Below are 18,654 nucleotides of genomic sequence, written 5' to 3' on the forward strand. Positions count from 1 at the left end.
GAGCTTGTAGAGTTTTTGAGGGGAGGCAGATGATTCTTTTAAAGTACTAAGCTTGGGATATGAAGAATGTGGGCACTGAAGTGAGCATTGGGTTGAGTCCTAGTTCTGCCACCTTCTAGGGTAGAAGATGTGACCTTGGGGCAGGTAACTTCTGAGTCTCAATTTCCTCAGAGTAAAATGGGGTCGATAATGTCACCCTTACAGGGTTTTGGGAGGATACTAGATACTGTAAGCAAAGTGCCTGGCCCAACAGTGGGCATATCAATGAACGTGGGTTCCTCTCCCTTGTGGGGGTAGACTATGGGGGAGAAGGGAGCAGCAGAGGAAGAAGGGGCAGCAGGCCTTCCCCTGCCCCTGGGTTCTGCGGCCCCAGTGGCGCCAGGTCTTCCAGTGCAGCGGCCAGCAGTGCCTGGCCTGCAGGCCCCTTGCTGGCTGCCTCCAGGGACCCCCTCTCACTTGCAGGGAAGCCCTGCGAGGGCAGCTGCTGCCTGCAGAACAGGACGAGGACGCCGAGGGCACGTGCAGGCCTCTGTCCTGTGGCTGGGAGATCACAGACACCTTGTGCATGCGCCCTGTCTTCACCCCGGCGAGCATCATGTGAGCAGGGCCCGTCCCCCCGCCCCCGGAGAACCCCAGCGGGGCCGCAGAGACGCCTCTGGGAGCAGAGGGGAAGGTGGCGATCAGGAGTACCCTCTGGCCAGGACTCCAGCGCTCGCTCTGCCGGCCCCACGCTCCCCCTGCAGTGTTTCTGTCCTGTAAATAGGACCAGTCTTACGCTCCCTGTAGTTCAAGTATGCAACATAAATCCTGTCCCTCCTAGTTGTGTCTGCCTCCTCTGCAGCGCCAGGGGCCTGGTCAGCCAGGTATGGGGGTGTTCTTGGGGGTCTCCCTTGGTCTGCTTCCCACCTTTGTAAATATGAAGCGAATAAATATTTAGGTTGTTTAATACGCCAGTGGAACCTGGCGGTTCAGTCCACGAAGCAGCCTGGGTGAGGCCAGGGCCGAGACTTCCCCACCCTACTATGATAACCCCATGCCCTCTGCTTCGGTCCTGACCCGCTGCAGTGTGGGCACCTCCCACTGGCACCCAGCTTCTCTAACTCATCTCTCCCGTCTTCACAAGCTTCCATGCCTGGCTTCGTGAGGAAAGGGGAGCTGTCAGGGTCTGGGGTCGGGGTCACGGTTGTCTCTGTGCGGCACCGGGGCTGCAGCTCATGGCTGGTGAGGGGCTTCTGTGTGAACCCAACAGCCAGCTTAAGTCCCGGCCCAAAGTGGGGAAAACTGAATATTTGACACCGCTTTTGGAAATTCATACCAAAGATAAAGAGCAAAGAGGTGGGTCCCTGGGAGGTTCTGAGGAGACCCCATACCCTTCCTCTCCTTGCAGGTCAGCAAGGCAATCAGAGTAATGCAAATATGTGCTGGTTGGTTTTGCTTATTCAGGCAGTAATTGTTAGAACATGGTTGGCCACAGACTACTGCCACATCCAGTGCCAACGGCTCTGATGCTCATGTCTCCTCAGACACTGGCAGTTCTCTTAAGGACTTCACATTGCTAGGGTCTCAAGCTATGCAACTGGGGTGTGTGAGCCGCTTAGCAAAGGAGTTCAGATTTTAGAGTTCCCCCAGCTGCTACTGGTGACCCTAAAGATTTTTCTTCTGCAATTAAAAAAAAATTGAGATATAATTCACATGCCTTAAAATTCACCCTTTCAAAGTGTAGAATTCGGTGGTTTTTAGTATATTCACAGAGTTTGTGCAACCATCACCACTACCTAATTCTAGAACATGTTAATTACCTCAGTAAGAAATCCCATATCCACTAGCAGTCACTCCCCATTCTCCCCTCCCCCAGCCCTGGCACCCACGAATCTATTTTCCATCTCTGTGGACTTGCCTGGTCTAGACATTTCATTGCGATTGTTTTTATATCTTCACTTGAGCTTCTCACTGGGTAAGCCTAGTACAATGTTTTTATTTTCCCACACCACCAAGCAATTCTCAGACACCAGCCGGGCGTCCTACAACTCCACTCAATTCTGACACTACCTACGTAAGAGATAGAATAAGATCCCACAGGTTAAGGGCTCAGTCCTACAAATCGAACAACAGAGCAAGGAGTCTGAACTTAATTCTGCAGGCAGCAGGCAGCCCTATATGCTTCTGGAACAGAAGCATGACAGGGCCTTTGAGAGGATAATTGAAAGCGTATTCAAAAGGGGCCGAGGAAGACCTAGTGGGCTGGTGGTAGCATGCACTTCACCCTCCTTCATCCCCCATCCTGTTTAAGGCAGGCAGCAAGGGAGCCTGATGGGGGTCCAAGTTGTCATCTCTGTCCACCCCTGCTCAGGAGGGGGATTGTGGCTCTCTGGGTGTCCCCGGGTGTCCCCCGCCCCCACCCCCGGCCACTCATTCCAGCTGTAAAGGGACCATACGGAAGGCAACAGGATGTGAGTTCCCAGTCAACCCTTTGCTCCATTTTAAACCCTCTTCCTGGCACCTAGGGGATGAGTAGCTAAGCCTGTGTAAACTTAACCTACAAAATTATCTGATATAGGCTCCTAACAGCCAGAGGGATCTTTTTGAAACACGAATCCGATCTTGTCAATCCTCTGCTGAAAATCCTCCAGTGGATTCCCACTGTGATGCCAATGAAAGTTAAATTGCCTGAGATCTCCGCCCACTTTCCAACCTCATCTCCTGCCACTCTTCTCACCATGCACCGGCCTACTGGCCTCTTTTCAGTTCCTCACGTCTACTGAGTTCTTTCCTGCTTCCAGACCTTTGCCCTTGCTGTTCCCTCTGCCTAAATAGTTCTTCTTCCAGCTTCTCCAGGGCTGACTCATCCCTATCTTAAAGGGCTCACGTTAAATGTCACCTTCTCAGAAAGGCCTTTTCTGTACACCCTATTTAAAGTGGCCCCCCAGCTAATTATGTGGAGTCACATTTTACAGAAATTAGATTCTAAAGGCAGTATTTAAGGCAAGAAACACACAGTCAAAGTTGTCACTGAAAATCCCTGAGAAAGCTATCATATTGGAGGCAGTACATCATTCCTCTCTGTGTTCCTCTAACACACCAGGCGCATTTCCTTATGACCCCAAATAGCTCCATGATCTTTCTCCCTCACACCTTCAGATCTTTGCTCACGTTACCTTCTCAGTGAGGCCCTCCTGACCACGCTCTTTACAACTGTGATACTCCCAACCCAGTATCCCATGATCCCCTCCGTAGCCTCACCTTTTACTCCTGCACCCCACAGCTCATCATCTGACATGCATTTTACTTAGACTTAGGCTCTTAAGGGCAGAGATATGTTTGTTTACTGCCGTGTTCCTAGTGCCTAAAGCACTGCCCACAAACAAATATTCAACAAATAAGTTGAATGAACCTTTCAAGTCTCAGCTTGCGTATCTCCCTTTTCTCTTACTCTCTGCCTGGATATTGCACCTCTGTGCTTTCACAGCGTGCTGCATTTACCCATATTAAAGAACTGTTGATTGCAATGTATTGTAATCTTTCTACACGTCTCCCCGCAAATCTGTTAATTCCACAAAGAGAGGGAATACTTCTCCTACTTGCCAGTGTCATCTGGAGCCTGGGTTTGTGTTTAGCACAGAGTAGGTGCTTAGTGTCTTCGAATAAACTAGTCTTGGAGGATGGTGGCGGGGGGGGGTTACCCCTGAACCTCAAGGCAGGGGTATCTGATCCCTACTCCTCAGCTCCTGAACAGCAGCCTAGATCCTGCGAAGGGCAGGCCACTAACTGGAACGAGCTGGGGTCGCTGCAGGCTTCCAGGGTTGCACCCAGGAGGGGCGCGGGTCCACACACTAGTGAGCCTTAAGTGGGGAGGCATACAGGATGTCTCAAAAGCTCTTTCTGCTCTTCCACTCAGCTGGGTGACCGTGAGGTAGGATTGCCATACAAAATATGGGACGCCCAGTTAAATCTGAATTCAGAAAACGACGGCTACTTTTTCAGTAAACGTATGACCCATGACTATTAGGCGTATCCTTATACTAAAACACTGTTGTTCCCCTGAACTTCAACTTTAACTGGGCGTCCTGAATTTTAGCTGCTAAATCCGGCAACCCTACCCTGTAAGTCCCTGTCTCTCTCTGGGTTCGTTTACCCCATCTGTGCAATGCGGGTATTCCTGTGACACTTGCCTCAGGGACTCCTCAGGCGGAGCAAACCACCCCAAGGCCGTTCCTCCGCTAAAAGGAGTCGTGTGCGAAGCGCGCTGGTCTCGGGAGAGGTTCTCGCTGGGTGAATATGAACAGGCCTCTGTCTCCAGGGGCTCACTTTTCTCATCTGAGCCTCCGAGCCTAACCAGCGTGGAAACGATGCCCTCAAACACCTCCTAACGTAACCTTACACGCTCAGCTTTCAGCCGCTTCAACTACCCGTCACACCCCGGAGTCCCGGCGGACGCGGATTTCCGGCGGCGTGACGTCACTTCCGTGTCAGAGAGCCTCCCAGGCTTCGAGGCCCGTCTTCTGGCGCCCTCTGCTTGAGCGGAGGAGGACTTTACCAAACAGCGAGAAGAGACAGCCGAGTCCGTTGGCTGAAGGACGGACAGACGCCCTCCGCGGCCTCCACCAGTGGAAAATCAAACCTTCGCCGAGGGCGGGCCCCCACGAGCAAGGGGTCCTGTTGGCACGCAGGAGGCAGGCAAGGGGGCTACCGGGCCCCTGCCCGGCTACAAAGGCCCGCAGTAACACCGGAACTGGGCTTTTGCCCACCAGCTACTTCCGCTTCCCCTTACAAAGTAGGAGCATCCCTGAGTAACGGGGCCAGGGAGCTGTATCGATCTTGGGAGGCTCGTCCCCGGTGTCCTCCCCACTCATCCATTTCATTCCCTACAGGAGACACCCGATGAATTCACGCAGAAAATCATGGGCTTTGAAAGAATTCTTGCAGGCCAAGGTGTTTCACGTTTTAAAATAATAAAGAGTACTCACTATGTGCCATGCCCTGCCCTCGACCTTGATTCGCACTTTTTCGTTTAATCCGCACTAACCTGTGAAGTGGATATTATGACACAGACTCCGACTCCTCAGTGCCTGTGTTGGAATCCTGGCTCTGCCAGTTATTACCTGTGTTTTCTGTGCCACAGTTTCTGCCAGCTGTAAAATGGAGTAATACACCTACCGCATATCCTAATTCTAAGGATTAAATAAATTAACATATTTAAAGTGCTCAGAATAGCAGCTGATCTGTGGTCACCATAGGAACCACTTAGGTTATTTCCATTTATAAATTAGGAAACTGAGGCTTAGATATGATGTAACTTGTCTAGAATAGATAGTAGCTAGTGGAGGCAGGTTGGGAAGCATCTCTGCCTACTCTGGAAGAACCTCTCAGTCATACTCACCCAGCCCTCTTCCTATGGAAGCCTGTGTGGACCAGAATTGCCTTTAGAGCAGCACATGTGTTTATTTAGTAGGACACTATTACAAAATGACTGCTCTCTGGGCATTTAATAATGCCAGTTAAGATGGTGAGATTCTATAACTAGTTCTATACATCTCCATTGAAGATGGTGAGGCTGCAAGATCCATCTCCTGCTAAATTACATTGATATAAAAATCAGCAGAAACGAACTTCTGAACATGTCGACTTTGAGATCCAAGTGGAGATAATTATAATTTGGTGTGCTAAGTGGTGTGTTAGTGGAAAGCACAGGGTGCCAAGGGAAGTCTGATTAGGGATAGACGTAACTGCCTGCTCGAAGTTAGGATGGACTTGGCAGAAGCAATGGATGGAAGCAGAAACCTTGATGGGTGAGTAGGAGTTGGCCAGGTAGAAAAGTCTGGGGAGGTGGAGGGAAGCATTCCAAACCAGGGAAGTGGCGTGTAAAGGGATAGAAGTGCGATAATTCAGAGCTCTTTCTTAGGAACTGGAGTACAGGATGGAAGATGAGAATGAAATAGTGATTGAGGAATATTATGAAGGGTTATGTCCTAGTATCAGCAAGTTAACAGAAGTTTCTGAGAGAGGGAGAGAAGAGATCAGCTTTGCACTTTAGGTGGCTCACTAGGAGGCAGTGATGAGGTTGTGGCAGGCAGGCTCTAAGATGTCCCCAGTGATCCCAAACCATAGCGTTCACATACTGATATGATTCTCTCTCCTTGAGTATGGACTGGGCTTATTGATTCCATTCTAATGAATAGAATATGTTAGAAGTGATGGGTTACCGTTTCTGAGATTAGATTACAAAAGGACTGTAACTTCTGTCTTTGGCACCTTCTCTTTCTTGCTCACGTGCTCTTCGGGAAGACATCTGCCATGTTGCAAGCTTCCCTATGGAGAGGTTTAGGTGTCCAGGAACTGATGTTTCTGTCCACTAGCAAGGACTTGAGGACTTCTAATAGCCACATAAGTGAGCTTGGAGGTAGATCCTCCTCCAGGTGAGCGTTGGCATGACTGTAGCCCTGGCCAGCACTTGGTGGCAGCCACGTGAGAGACCCTGAGCCAGAGGCACCCCTAAGCCATGCCCAGATTCCTGACCCACAGAAACTTTGAGGTAATAAATATTTGTGGTTTTAATTTTTAACAAAAATTTAAGGTAATTTTAATGCAGCAATAGTTAACTAGCTAATAGAGAGGGATTAGAAGCAAAGAGAAATCGGGAGGGGGGATTAGGAGGGGACACTTGTTCTAGGTCAGGGAAGAGATGATGAGAATCTGGATTGGGGCAGCAGCTGTGGGGGTAAAGAGCAGGGAACGGATTTGAGATAGGTCTGGAAACAAAGGAAAGACATTTGGCAATGGAGCTGGATGTGGGAATGATGGAGGAGGTGCAGGAGAGAGCAACACCAGTGTTTGGTAACACAGGGGGTGGTGTTAGCTAGAGTTGCCAGCATGCAGGCCACTGGGGATGAGTTTAAAAAGTAGCTCCTTGAGATTTCTGGCAACAACAAGATAGATCAACAAGCAGACTCTAGGTTGGACAAAGAGAACAGTCACTGCGGTCTGGGGAAAAAGTACTGCAGAAAAATAGAATCAAGGGAGTAAGAACTGGAAGGAACTCTCTTCCCTGAATTAGGTTTTCTTGTCAAAGTGTATGGTATACTACTCTCCCCTTCATCCGGTCATTCATTCAGCAAATATGTATTAAGTGCCTTCTCTGTACCAGGCACTATCCCAGGCACTGGGGATGTAAAAGTGAGCACAAAAGTCTCTGCCTTCATGGCATTCCTATCTTCATTGCAGGAAGAGAAACAAGATTTTTGGCTTCTGGTTCTTGCTCTCTCCAACATTGCTTCTGTCTTAATCTTTGACGATTTCAATATACACAGAGATGATCCTTCCAACATTGTTCTCTCAGTTTCTTGCTTCAGAGATCTTGTCCTCTCTGTACCTCAGGCACTCACTCCATGGTCATACCCTAGACCTTATCATGAATCTAATGCTCTAAACAATACCCCATGTCTTTCCAATTATTCTCCCTCCTGTTCTGACCCCATCAATCCTTCCATGCCAGGAAGTGAAATCTATTAATCCTACATTTTGCATTATCTCTCTCCCTGTTAATGTCCTCTCCTCCAGTTATATCAGTCAGGATAGGCTAGGTACTGCTGCAGTAACAAATACTCCCAATATTTCAGGCTTATATTTAAGGCTTACATTTTAAGCTTTAATACAACGAAGAAAGATTTATTGCTTTCTCGCACAACTTGAACATCGTGGGTCAACAGAAGGCTCTGCTTTTCATAGTCAGAAACCCAGGGTGATGGAAAAGCCACCATCTCAAATAATGTTGGTCACTATGGGAGAAGGAAAAGCCACCATCTCAAATAATGTTGGTCACTATGGGAGAAGGAAAAGAGAACTCTGGAGGGTCATGTTGGCAATTAACTGCTCCATCTAGAATCTGTAATCTGATTGGCCAGAACCAGTCACATGGCCATACCTAGCCTCAAGTGGACCGGAAAGTGCATTTCTACCCAAAGTCCAGAAGCAAGCGGTGAGGTTGGAGAACTGGAATATTTGTGAATAGCACTTAGAGTTTCCCATGCCAGATGAAATTCCATGGTTAATCTTTATCATCACTTCCTTGCATTCACCCTCTACTTCCTTGCCTCTTTTTCATTTGTTGTATGTGTACTCTCTTAGGAAAACCACAACTCTGGTTAAATATAACTTTCCACCTTCACCCATGAAGCTGAAAACTCCTCTTAGAGTTGCCAGAAACTTCTCAGGACAGGATCTCCAGCTTACCCTAGATTGGGCCAATATTCCTGCCTTTCATACTTCAGGATTGGAGGTGAGGTGTGGGCAGGAGCATTCAGAGAAGACTTCATTGAGGGAGGAAAGAAACATTTGTGAATTGATCTCCTACCGTGGACCACTGTGTATGCATAACTACCCTGGACTATGCCTTAAAGATTGGGGAGGATTTGCCTCTTTGGTCACCAGAGAGGAAAGGAGGAAGATATGTCGGATGGAGTGATGGGGAGGAGATACCCAAAGATGTGCAGGTGGGAAGTAGATTTAGTGTGTAGGGGCAGCAATGATGATGAGACATGTTGCTCCTGCCTCCTAAGCCTCTCTTGAGTTCCACTGTATCTTAATATTCCTGCTGCTGCTGCCAAAGTCTACCGTCATAATCTTTACCTCTCCTCTCTCTTCAACTCCTCCTAGCCGATCTCCCTAACCCTAGCCTCAATTCCTGTCCAGTCCATTCTTTAAGTGGAAGTTAGAGTGATCTTCCTAAAATTATCTATCTATATCTATCTATCTATATCTATCTATCTATCTATCTATATCTTATCATGTTACTTCCTGGCTTGAATCTCTTCAGGGGATGCCCACTGCTTTCAGAATGAAGCCAGGACTTCTTAGCAGGTCCTTTGCTGCCTTGAAGGTTCTAATCTGTGCTGTCCATTATGTTAGCCACCAGCCTCATGTGGCTATGGAGTACTCAGAATGTGGCTAGTCTGATTTGAGATGTGCCATAAATGTAAAATACACCCCAGATTTCAAAGACATAGTTCAAAGAGAAGAAGGTAAAACATCTCATTAGCAATTTTAAAATATTGACTATATACTGAAATGATAATATTTGCCTATATTGGGTGAAATAAAATATTATTAAAATTAATTTCACTAATTTCTTTTTACTTTTCAAAATGTAGCTACTAGAGAATGTAAAAGTACATATGTGGCTCACATTATACATATAGTGGACCATGCTGACTGTATACCCCACCAGTTTCATCTCTCTGCACTAGGTTAATTTTAGTTAAAGTTTTTTCATTAAACTGAACAGAAACTGACTTTGAAAGGAATGAAAATTAAAAGTTTGGGGGAATGGATTGCAAGGGGCTTCAGAATCAAAGGGATTATTGATGAATGGGTCTGGAAAGGAGCAGGGCAGCTCTAAGGGCCTCAGCAGCAGAGGTTCACAGACATTGATGTAATTCAGCTCCATTTCTGGGTCTCACATTCCACATTTCAAGTTCCTAGGAAGAGAGAATCTGATTAGATCAGTTTAAATCGGTGTGTCTACTCCTGGATCACTCCACTGTGGCTGAGGAAAGAAGGACTCATTGTGAGCTGACTACTGCACAGTTCCCACCCTCAACCCTCCAGCTACTATGTTCCTAAAAGGCGGTATAAGCACTCTGGCCTCTAGGAGTCAGTAAGCTTTTTCTGTCAAGGGCCAGATAGTAAATGCTTTATGCTTTGTGAGCCACAGCGTCTCTTTTTTTTTTTTTTTTTTTTTTTATTTTTTTTGCGGTACGCGGGCCTCTCACTGTTGTGGCCTCTCCCGTTGCGGAGCACAGGCTCCGGATGCGCAGGCTCAGCAGCCATAGCTCACGGGCCCAGCCGCTCCACGGCATGTGGGATCTTCCCACACCGGGGCGCGAACCCTCATCCCCTGCATCGGCAGGCGGACTCTCAACCACTGCGCCACCAGGGAAGCCCCACAGCGTCTCTTTGACAACTATTCCACTCTGCTGTGTAGAGCGAAAGCAGTCAGAGACAATACGTAAGTGAATAGACATGACTATATCTCAATAAAACTTTACTTATAAAGCTAGAAAGTGGTCCATAGTTTGCCAGCACCTTACCTTGTACTTCCTGTTCCCTCTGCCGGTACTGTCCTTTCCCACCTTCCTTCCAGCAAGCACCTAGTCATCCTTCAGCTGTCAGTTTAGATGCCACTTCTTGGAAACTTTCCTTAACCCTCCTCCCCTGGCTAGTTAGTGGTCTCTTCTTTATGCTCCCCCAGACTCCTGTACCCCATCCAAGCGCTTCTCATACTCTGTTGTCATTGTTCTGTTACGGCCACTAGATTATTAGTCTGGGTCTCATTTGTTGTTATAAACCCAGCACCTGGCATGCCCGGCACATGGTACACACCTGAGTGTCACTGGATGAATGGAAGAAGCCGTGAACCTGCGGCTGGCAGACAGAGCAGATATCCTGAGATCTTAGGGCAGTGGTGAGAATTCTGGGCTTTTGTATTAGCTGCATGAAACCCATTTCCTCACTTTGTTGCTCCTCTGAATCCCAGGGCTCAGGCGGTAGACAGGGAGAGAGGAGGCTCCAGGCCGGGCAGGGGTCCAGGGATCAGGCAATTTCCATGCCATCCAAGCCTTGCCTGTCAGGGGCCTTAGGGCTGTGTTCCCCCTAAGAACCATGTAATAAGCTGAAACACCATGACCTCAGGAAAGCACTGGTGATGGGAGTGTTTAAAAATATGAGAAGTGGAAAGTTCTAAGGACTGCAAGCCTCGGATGATATGATAAGCCACACCCCAACTGGGTGAAACCGGGAGTGCTCTCATCCAGTCCCTGGAGGAGGACTTCCTGCTCCTTGGTCAGGTTCCCTGTGGAGGCCCCACGAGGCAGGGGGCATCACAGGGAACTAGGGGGGCAGTGTGTGGCCAAGGGTAGCCTTGGTCTCATAGTTAATGAAGGCCACAGTTCCTTGACCTGAGAGGTTGATGAGTAATTTCCAGCAGAACCTGGACAAGGGTACAGGAGACTATGAGGCCCCACACGTGGTTGTGGCCTCTGTGAGGCTTCATCAAGCTCAGCACATCATCCCTTGTTGCCTCAAGAGAGTAAGGAGAGTTTCTCCTCTTAAGGAAGACAAAGAATAAAGCTGAAATAGAACCTCTCTGTCCTTATGGTCCTTGAGTGACTTACCTGGGCCCCTCATGTGGATGGCAGGCTGGGGTGGGTGACCCGAGACCATCGACGGCAGGTCTTCCATAAGATGCAGCTTATGACCAGCAGAGTGGACGAGGAGAGCAGGGTTGGGATGATGATCACTGCAGCCTGCAAGCCACCCACGTCTGGCCGAAGGGATGGAGGCATCAGGGCAGCGGTAGTAGACTGCTCCCCAGGGGCAGGCTGTGCCCCTGCCCTCAGTAGCTGTGACCCACACAATACTGGGCTCCCAGGTCTGGAGGAGGCATGGTACAGAGCAAGAACAGGCTTGGAGGCAAAGATTGAGTGACCTCAGACAAGTAGCCAAAAGTACTTTTCCCCAGTGTTTGGCACTTGTTGCTTGGTACGTGTTTGTGGACTAAAAGGGAGAGAAGTGATGCTAATAACACCAGGTGCTTCATATACCTTGACTTATACAGGTTGGCAAGATGCTATTCCCATTTACCAGATGGAGAAGGTGAGATGCAGGGGCTGCCCCTTTGCCTCATATTCAACCCTTAACCACATGACCTCATTTCCGGACTCCTATCCCTAGCACATGCTGTTCCCTCTTCCTGGAACACTTTCCCCAGCTGTTACTCATGCTGCAGGTTTCAGCTTCTGTGGTACCTCCTGCAGCAGGCCCCTCTTCTCTGAGTTCCTGCACCTCCCCTATTGTTCTAGCCCAGCCCTCCGCACGTGTGCTGTGACTGTCTCGTCACTGTTGGCTCTTTGCTGGAGACCTGAGGTGCACCTGTCCTTGCTCATCTCAGTGCTAGCACACCGTAGGCACTCAGTAGGGATTTGTTAGGTAAGTAATTGAATGGGAGAGTGAGGGAGTGGAGAGGACAGTGGGACTCTCTAGGAGGAAAGCGGGGATGGGGCTCCTCTGGCCCAGCCCTCCCCCACCCACAGGTAATGCTACCTTTTCTCCTTGGGGACATGCCCAAAGTCAACACTTCCCTGGAAGGAGCTGGGGGAGGGAGGACCCAGGCTGGGCTGAACAAACACGGCCTTCCCCACCTGACTGCCCCACCCCCAATCAGTTCTGGGCATTTGACTCCAGTCCAAGGACTGTTTCTGGTTCACCAGCTTCCCTCTGTGAAAACTGGTCAGTGCTATGTAGGAGGTGAGGGTGGGCTGGGAGGCACAAAGCCTGGATTCACCTAGCTCTGCCATGAACATGCTGTGTGACCTTGAGGAATTCACCTCCCCTCTCTGGCCTCAGTTTCCTCAACTGTAGCTAGGGAAGAATGATCCCTGCACACATCACAGTGGTATGGGTATGGGAGGATAATAACGAGTATGGGTTTGGGAGTCACACAGCCCTGGGTTCGAATCTGAGCTTTACCACTTAATTGGAAAATCATCTTAACTCTCTGGACTTAGTGTTCTCATCTGTAAAATGGGAATAAAATGGTACCTCCTCTCGGGCTTGTTGTAAGGATTAAACGAGATGACAGCTAATAATATGCATTCTGTTAATGATCCTTCAAGGCCTGGCGTACAATTAGGTTTAACAAATCATAAGGGTGTTCGGGGGCTTGGAGAGAAAAGAGAGCATTCGGAAACGTGGGTTTGAATTGGGTTACAGAATTTTAGAGCTGGGAATGTGCCTTAGGAACCTTGTGGTATGTCGGTGAGGAGACTGAGACCCACCCCTAAACTTGCCCCAGAGTGGAGGAGTCTTGTCCAAGATCACACTTAATTCCACACTGTTTGGCTGGTAAATTCCTGGGGAAGAGCATGGGCTTGGGTTGGGAAATTGGGTATTTGCTTTGGAAAACTTTCAAGTGGCTCAGCTCCTTCCCCCACCCTCCCCCCACCTCCATCTGCCCCCGTTCCTCCCCCAATCTGGTCAGTATGCGGGAAAGCTGGCTGAAGAGCTGGCTGAAGTGCAACGGCAAGTGGCACTCCTCCCCTCACCCCCCACTTGATTCCAGAGGCCCTTCTCCACCTCAAGGTCAGGATCACCCAAGTCCCCTACCCCCCAGGATTGGAGGATCCAAGGGTCCAGGAAAGCAGCCGAGGAAAGGGCAAGGCAGGTGTCTACTTACTGCACCGGTGGGCAGCAGTGGAGAAGTTACAGGGGGGCTCTGAGCCCATCAGTGAGGTGTTGGGGCCTTCGCTCAGGAGGGGTGGAGGCAGCAGGTGCTCAAGGCCTTCCTGGGCCTTCCCTTCCTGAAAGTAGGGGCAGGCCAAGGTTACACCCTGGAGCAACAGGTTCTGGCCCACTGTTGTAGCAGGCTCCCTACTCAGAATGGGGCTTAGAAAGAGCAAGCGTCTAGGCGGGCCCTCAAGGTCAAACAACCTGACTGTATTAAACTGATGCTGTAGAAGACTATTTAACAGCATGGAAAAAAAATAAGTGGAGAAAAAAATAGGCTATGGAACAATAGGAGAGTGTGCTCGATTTTGGTAAATAATACTCACATGGAAAATAAAAACTGCAGACCTTATCACCCAAACGCTAGCTGTTCAGAGTGGTTATCTCTGAACAGTGGTTGATGGGTAATATTTACTCTGTGTGTCTTGACTGTATTTTCCAAATTTTCTACGATGAACATGTTATAAGAAAAGAATTTACTTAGGAAAGCAGCACGTTTCAAATGAGCAAGCCTTTTGACCAACAAATTCTATTTGTAGGAATTTACAGAACTCATAGGAAATAAAGGGTGAACATATTTTTGTAAAAGAAAATTCTATTTTTGTTTATGCATGAGGAAGAATGTCTGGAAGGACCTGCACCAAACTGTAAACAGCTGTTGACTCCTGGGAGTGGGATGGGGGGATTTTCTGTTTTATGGTCTTACATCTATTTGAATTTTTTGCAATAAGCAGAAGTTATTTTATAATTGAAAAAAGAAAAAGACAAACAATCAAACAATGTCCCTGGTCTTTGCCGGCTCTTCCTGGTTCTTTCTGTTCACAATCTGGCTGGGGGTGGTCAGTGTGCTCACCCTGGGCATCTTTAGGGAGGAGCCATCCCGAGTCTCTAAGCTCTCTCCCAACTTGGAGATGGAGTGATGATTCCAGCTTGGGCCCTAACAAGTTCCAGCCAGCAAATATTTTCTGAGACACTCTCTGCACCCATGTCCCCGGGGAACAGGATCCCTGCTTTGGGATGCTCATGGTCTAGTGGTAGTGGAAGACCCTAAGTGCTACAAGGGTCCAGAGCATTGAGTTCTGCCGGATCTGAACGACCAGGGCAGCGTCACCTTGAATGGGACGTGAAGGATGAGTAAGATTTCAACAGGAAGGGAAAGGAGGGCAAGGGCATTCTAGGAGGCGGATGGGTATTACAAAAGCGGAGGTGTTAAGGACCAGAATCTGCTTAACATTTTCCATTTGGGATCCTAACATTCTGAGTGCTCTGATTCTAACATTATATGCACCATGTTTTTCTCCTCCACCGTGAGACCCCCAAAACAGAAAGGCAGTTGTTGTGTCACCATTAGCCTGCCGGGTATTGGTGAGGGGGAATGAGGGCTGAAAGCTTGGCCAAGAGTAGGACTTGGATCGGTTCGGTGCATGGGAGCCACGGTCATTTCTTGCTGGGTCTGTGCCCACACAGTAACTGCTGCCCATATGGAGTCGTAAGAGTTCTCCTCTGCCTTCCTATCCCTATTATTATCTTTCTCCCACCTGCTTGGTGTGGTGCCTGGAATCCCACCACTAGCAACTCTTTAAGAGAGGTTTCTGGGACTTCCCTGGAGGCACAGTGGTTAAGAATCCACCTGCCAATGCAGAGGACACGGGTTGGAGCCCTGGTCCAGGAAGATCCCACATGCAGCGGAGCAAATAAGCCCGTGAGCCACAACTACTGAGCCTGTGTGTCACAACTACTGAAGCCCACGCCTACAGCCCATGCTCCACAACAAGAGAAGACCACAATGGAAAGCCCGTGTGCCGCAACGAAGAGCAGCCCCCACTCACTGCAACTAGAGAAAGCCCGCACACAGCAACAGACCCAATGCAGCCATAAATAAATAAATAAATTTATTTATTTATTTATATTTTAAAAAGAGGTTTCTCTTATAAATGTGCATGGGTCAGGGAGGGAGGCATTGCAAACCATAAGTCAGTTACCCCGAGGAACACAGGAGGGTAAGTTTTGTTGGAGGAACGAAAGGGATGGAGGAATGCATTCCAGAAGTGTGACAGAGGGAGGCCCTTAAAGAAGAAGGGGTGGTGGTGAAGGGGGTGGGCACTGCTGGACAAACTCCATGAGGCTGCCTCGAGTTAGAACCTTAGAACCGGGGGCTGCCCCGTAGCCCAGGGCCACCCATCTCTCTTGTTGAACCAACGAGGAGTGGGCACCCATAAGGTGGTGGTGCCAGGAGCTGTCCAGGGTCACTGGTGAGTCAGGCACCAAGTCAGGGCCCCCTCCCAATTTAGCAGGTTTGCCCAGATCTCAACCCTCAGTCTGCATCTGTGGGATGCACACACCTCCAGCTGGTCTCTGCTTTTTCTGGGACCTCCTGGGGCCCTTATCTGCTTTTCCCAGTGGCAGAGGAGAGCTTCTGGGCCCCAGGGCCCCACTCCTTGCTTGTAGATCTGGTAGCTTAGTCATGGAGGGGCTTTGCCTGGGGTGTGCAGTGGGCAGAGGAAGCAGGCCCAGGGGCTCAGCCTACAGGGAGTGAGGGAAAGCCACTTCTCCGGGGAAAAAAATTCCAAATCCCCGACCACCTGGGGTAGCAGGGCTGACAGTAGTGCCATGGAATCAGGGGATGCCCTCGGGTCTGTGTCCTCACTTACCTGCGACTCCCCGTGGCTCCAGTAGCTGCCCAGGTGGCTTTGTCCCTGCTGTGGCTAGTTCTGGCTCTGGCTCTGCTGCCAGAAAGGGAGGTACCAGGTGTGGGTAGGCACCGACTGACTCTGCCCTGGAGGAGGGGCTATGGAGGCCCAGGCCAATTCTCCATTCTCTTCGGGGAGGAAGATGGAGAAAGGTACCCACTGTTGGTGCCTGGAGCTGCAGGGACACAAGCCACTCCCCTTCTCCTTCTGCTCTGATGCCAGGTTCCCAGGGGGTGGGAGGAGGCATCAGAATCCACAGTGGGGAGATGAAAGGTTGTGTGGAAAGAGCCGATGGTTGTGAGCCTGCAGACCTGGGTCTGGGCTTGGCTCTGCCTCACGGGCTGGTGACTTTCCTTTTGGGCCTCAGTTTTCTTACCTGTGAAATGACGGCCATCGTGGAATCTGTGATGCTGGCTAGCACGCTCAGCTGGGCTAACTCCACCCCAGAGAGGGCTTCCTGACTCTGCTTTGCTCCTCTTCCTCGCCGAGGAGCTAGAGCCACCACTCTGAGGGCACCCGTACACCCCGCTGACCTTTTAGTTATGGGGACCCTTCTCCTCTGAGCACCACCCACCTCAGCCCCGCCCCTGCCCCCTCCCACCTGGCCCTCTGTGCTCCTTTCTCTTTCCTGGGTGGGAGGCCCTCTCAGCTGGCCATTCTCCCTCCTCAGTGACTGGGAGCCAGGACACCTGGCTTCTGGCCTTGGCTCTGCCATGTGCTATATGACCTTGAGCTAGAAACCAACTCTCTCTGGGCCTCTGGATTGGGCTGGAGGAGCCCCAAATCCTCCAGCATTCAGACTTGATCACATCATGACCCACAGTTTTGGGGAGCTCACCAGGGCCTGGGTTTTGTTCCGCTGGCTCCAGCCTCTTGAAAGGCCCTCCCTTGTCGTGACACCAGAGTAGGAAGCCCCTGGTTCTCTGGTCCAAAGTGTCCACTCTTCCCCTAGTTCACTGAATTCCTAGGGTGAATGGGGGGCATTTTGTAATAGAAATATGATAGAACTGTCAAAATTTTGAAAGAAGATGGAAGACTGTTCTTTTCTCTATCTAGGGTAAACAAAAATCCACATAATTTAATCCAGACAGAAAAGAAAAACAAAGGAAACTGAGCATATTTCAGAATAAAAGTATCCCCCCCCTGCTATTTTTTTGGAGGCTGTGCTTCCTGAATGCATCTCTAGTTCTCTCTCCTTCCCTCTCCCTCCCCCCTCCCTCTCCCTCCCCCTCCCCTCCCCCTCCCCCCCTCACTCCCTCTACTTCTGATTTCTGCTCTGCTTCCCATCACCCCTTGTTCCCCAGAGACACTGGCTAGAATTGTAGGTGTCCCAGAGTAAGGAGAACTCATCATGCCCTGGTGGCCAATGACAATTCAGCACCTTGGCCAGCACACCACCCCTCCCCCGACCTCACCACTCCTGGCTACCTGCATTTAAGCCTGTGACATGGTCCTTTGCGATGGACATTCTGGTGGAACATTTGAGGATAGCGAACAGGGCAAGAGTCAGGCGGGAGGGGAAGAAGCCAGGAATTCTGCCCAGGTGTGAGCAGTCAGCCTCCCAGGATGTCCTCTCTGGCAGGAGGGAAGGCCCATCCCTAGAGCCCCTGAGCTGAGACTGCTGTCAAGAGACCTTATTTCCTCTCTCCATCTTCTTCTCCTTCTCTCTCTCTCTTTTCCCCCACCCCACGTTGGGCCCTCTCCCCCTCCCTTTCAAAGCTGAGCTAACGGGAGACTGTTTAACCTCACTGTTTCTATAGGAGCCTGTTGTAGTTTAAGTCCCGCACACCAGTAGCTGAGACAAACAAAGGAGAGACTCCAGGTCCAACTATTCATCCTTTCTTTGCACTTTAAAAAAAAAGAAAAAAACACACAAAAAAGAGACCTTATCTCTGTTTCTTGTTCCTGCTGCCTGCTGCCACCCCAGAGAGAAAGACCCAGAGCTAATGGCCTTGTTAGGTGCTGAGCAGGCCAAGCCCTGGGGCCAACATTAGACTTAGAGAATCCTGGATCATTAGAGCTAGTACCTTGGCAATCAGTTAACTAGATCCCTAGCCCCTCTCTAATAGAGATGGAGAAACAGAGGTCGAGGAAGGGAGAGGGACCCGCTCAGGGTCACATAGTGCCTTCATGAGTTCACCTCTGACCTGGGAAGTACATGAGGCGGAGCCTGCAGACGAGACTTGACTCACAATTGTGTAATTCTTTTTTTTTTTTTTTATGGCAACGAATGTTAACTACATTTATTATGGTGATCATTTTGCAATATATACAAACTTTGAACCATTATGTTGTACACCTGAAAGTAATATAATGTCTTATGTCAATTATACATCAATGAAAAAATAGTTGGTTTCTCAACCTCATGACAGCTAGGTTTAATAATCTTAACTATTGGCATGAATCGACTATACCTAACAGTTTTAAATGTCTGTACATAAGCAATCTTTTGTTTTTTTTGTGGCACGCGGGCCCTCTCACTGTTGTGGCCTCTCCCGTTGCGGAGCACAGGCTCCGGACGCGCAGGCCCAGCAGCCATGGCTCATGGGCCCAGCCGCTCCGCGGCATGTGGGATCTTCCCGGACCGGGGCACGAACCCACGTCCCCTGCATCGGTAGGCGGACTCTCAACCACTGTGCCACCAGGGAAGCCCCCATGAGCAATCTTTAAAGCTATATTAGTCTTAGGC

The 18,654-nt window shown here is 49.6% G+C and overlaps 1 protein-coding gene across 8 annotated transcripts in view; it reads left to right on the forward strand.

Annotated features, from left to right (window-relative positions):
• The window catches only part of AZIN2 (antizyme inhibitor 2), a 38,873-nt gene extending 33,751 nt beyond the window's left edge, over positions 1-5,122 (forward strand). For 4 of the 8 annotated variants that reach the window (XM_032608557.1, XM_032608505.1, XM_032608514.1 and 1 more), the window contains 2 exons: positions 463-597; positions 4,387-5,122. In XM_032608557.1, coding sequence (XP_032464448.1) covers positions 463-597; positions 4,387-4,453 — 202 coding nt within the window. In that variant the 3' untranslated portion in view covers positions 4,454-5,122. Of the gene's footprint in view, positions 1-462; positions 4,363-4,386 lie in introns of those variants that run through there. The other 4 variants (XM_032608540.1, XM_032608567.1, XM_032608533.1 and 1 more) reach the window with 3 other exon arrangements.
• Positions 5,123-18,654: the final 13,532 nt, after the last annotated feature.

The sequence above is a fragment of the Phocoena sinus genome, chromosome 1, assembly GCF_008692025.1.
Source record: "Phocoena sinus isolate mPhoSin1 chromosome 1, mPhoSin1.pri, whole genome shotgun sequence".
NCBI classification, from domain to species: domain Eukaryota; kingdom Metazoa; phylum Chordata; class Mammalia; order Artiodactyla; family Phocoenidae; genus Phocoena; species Phocoena sinus.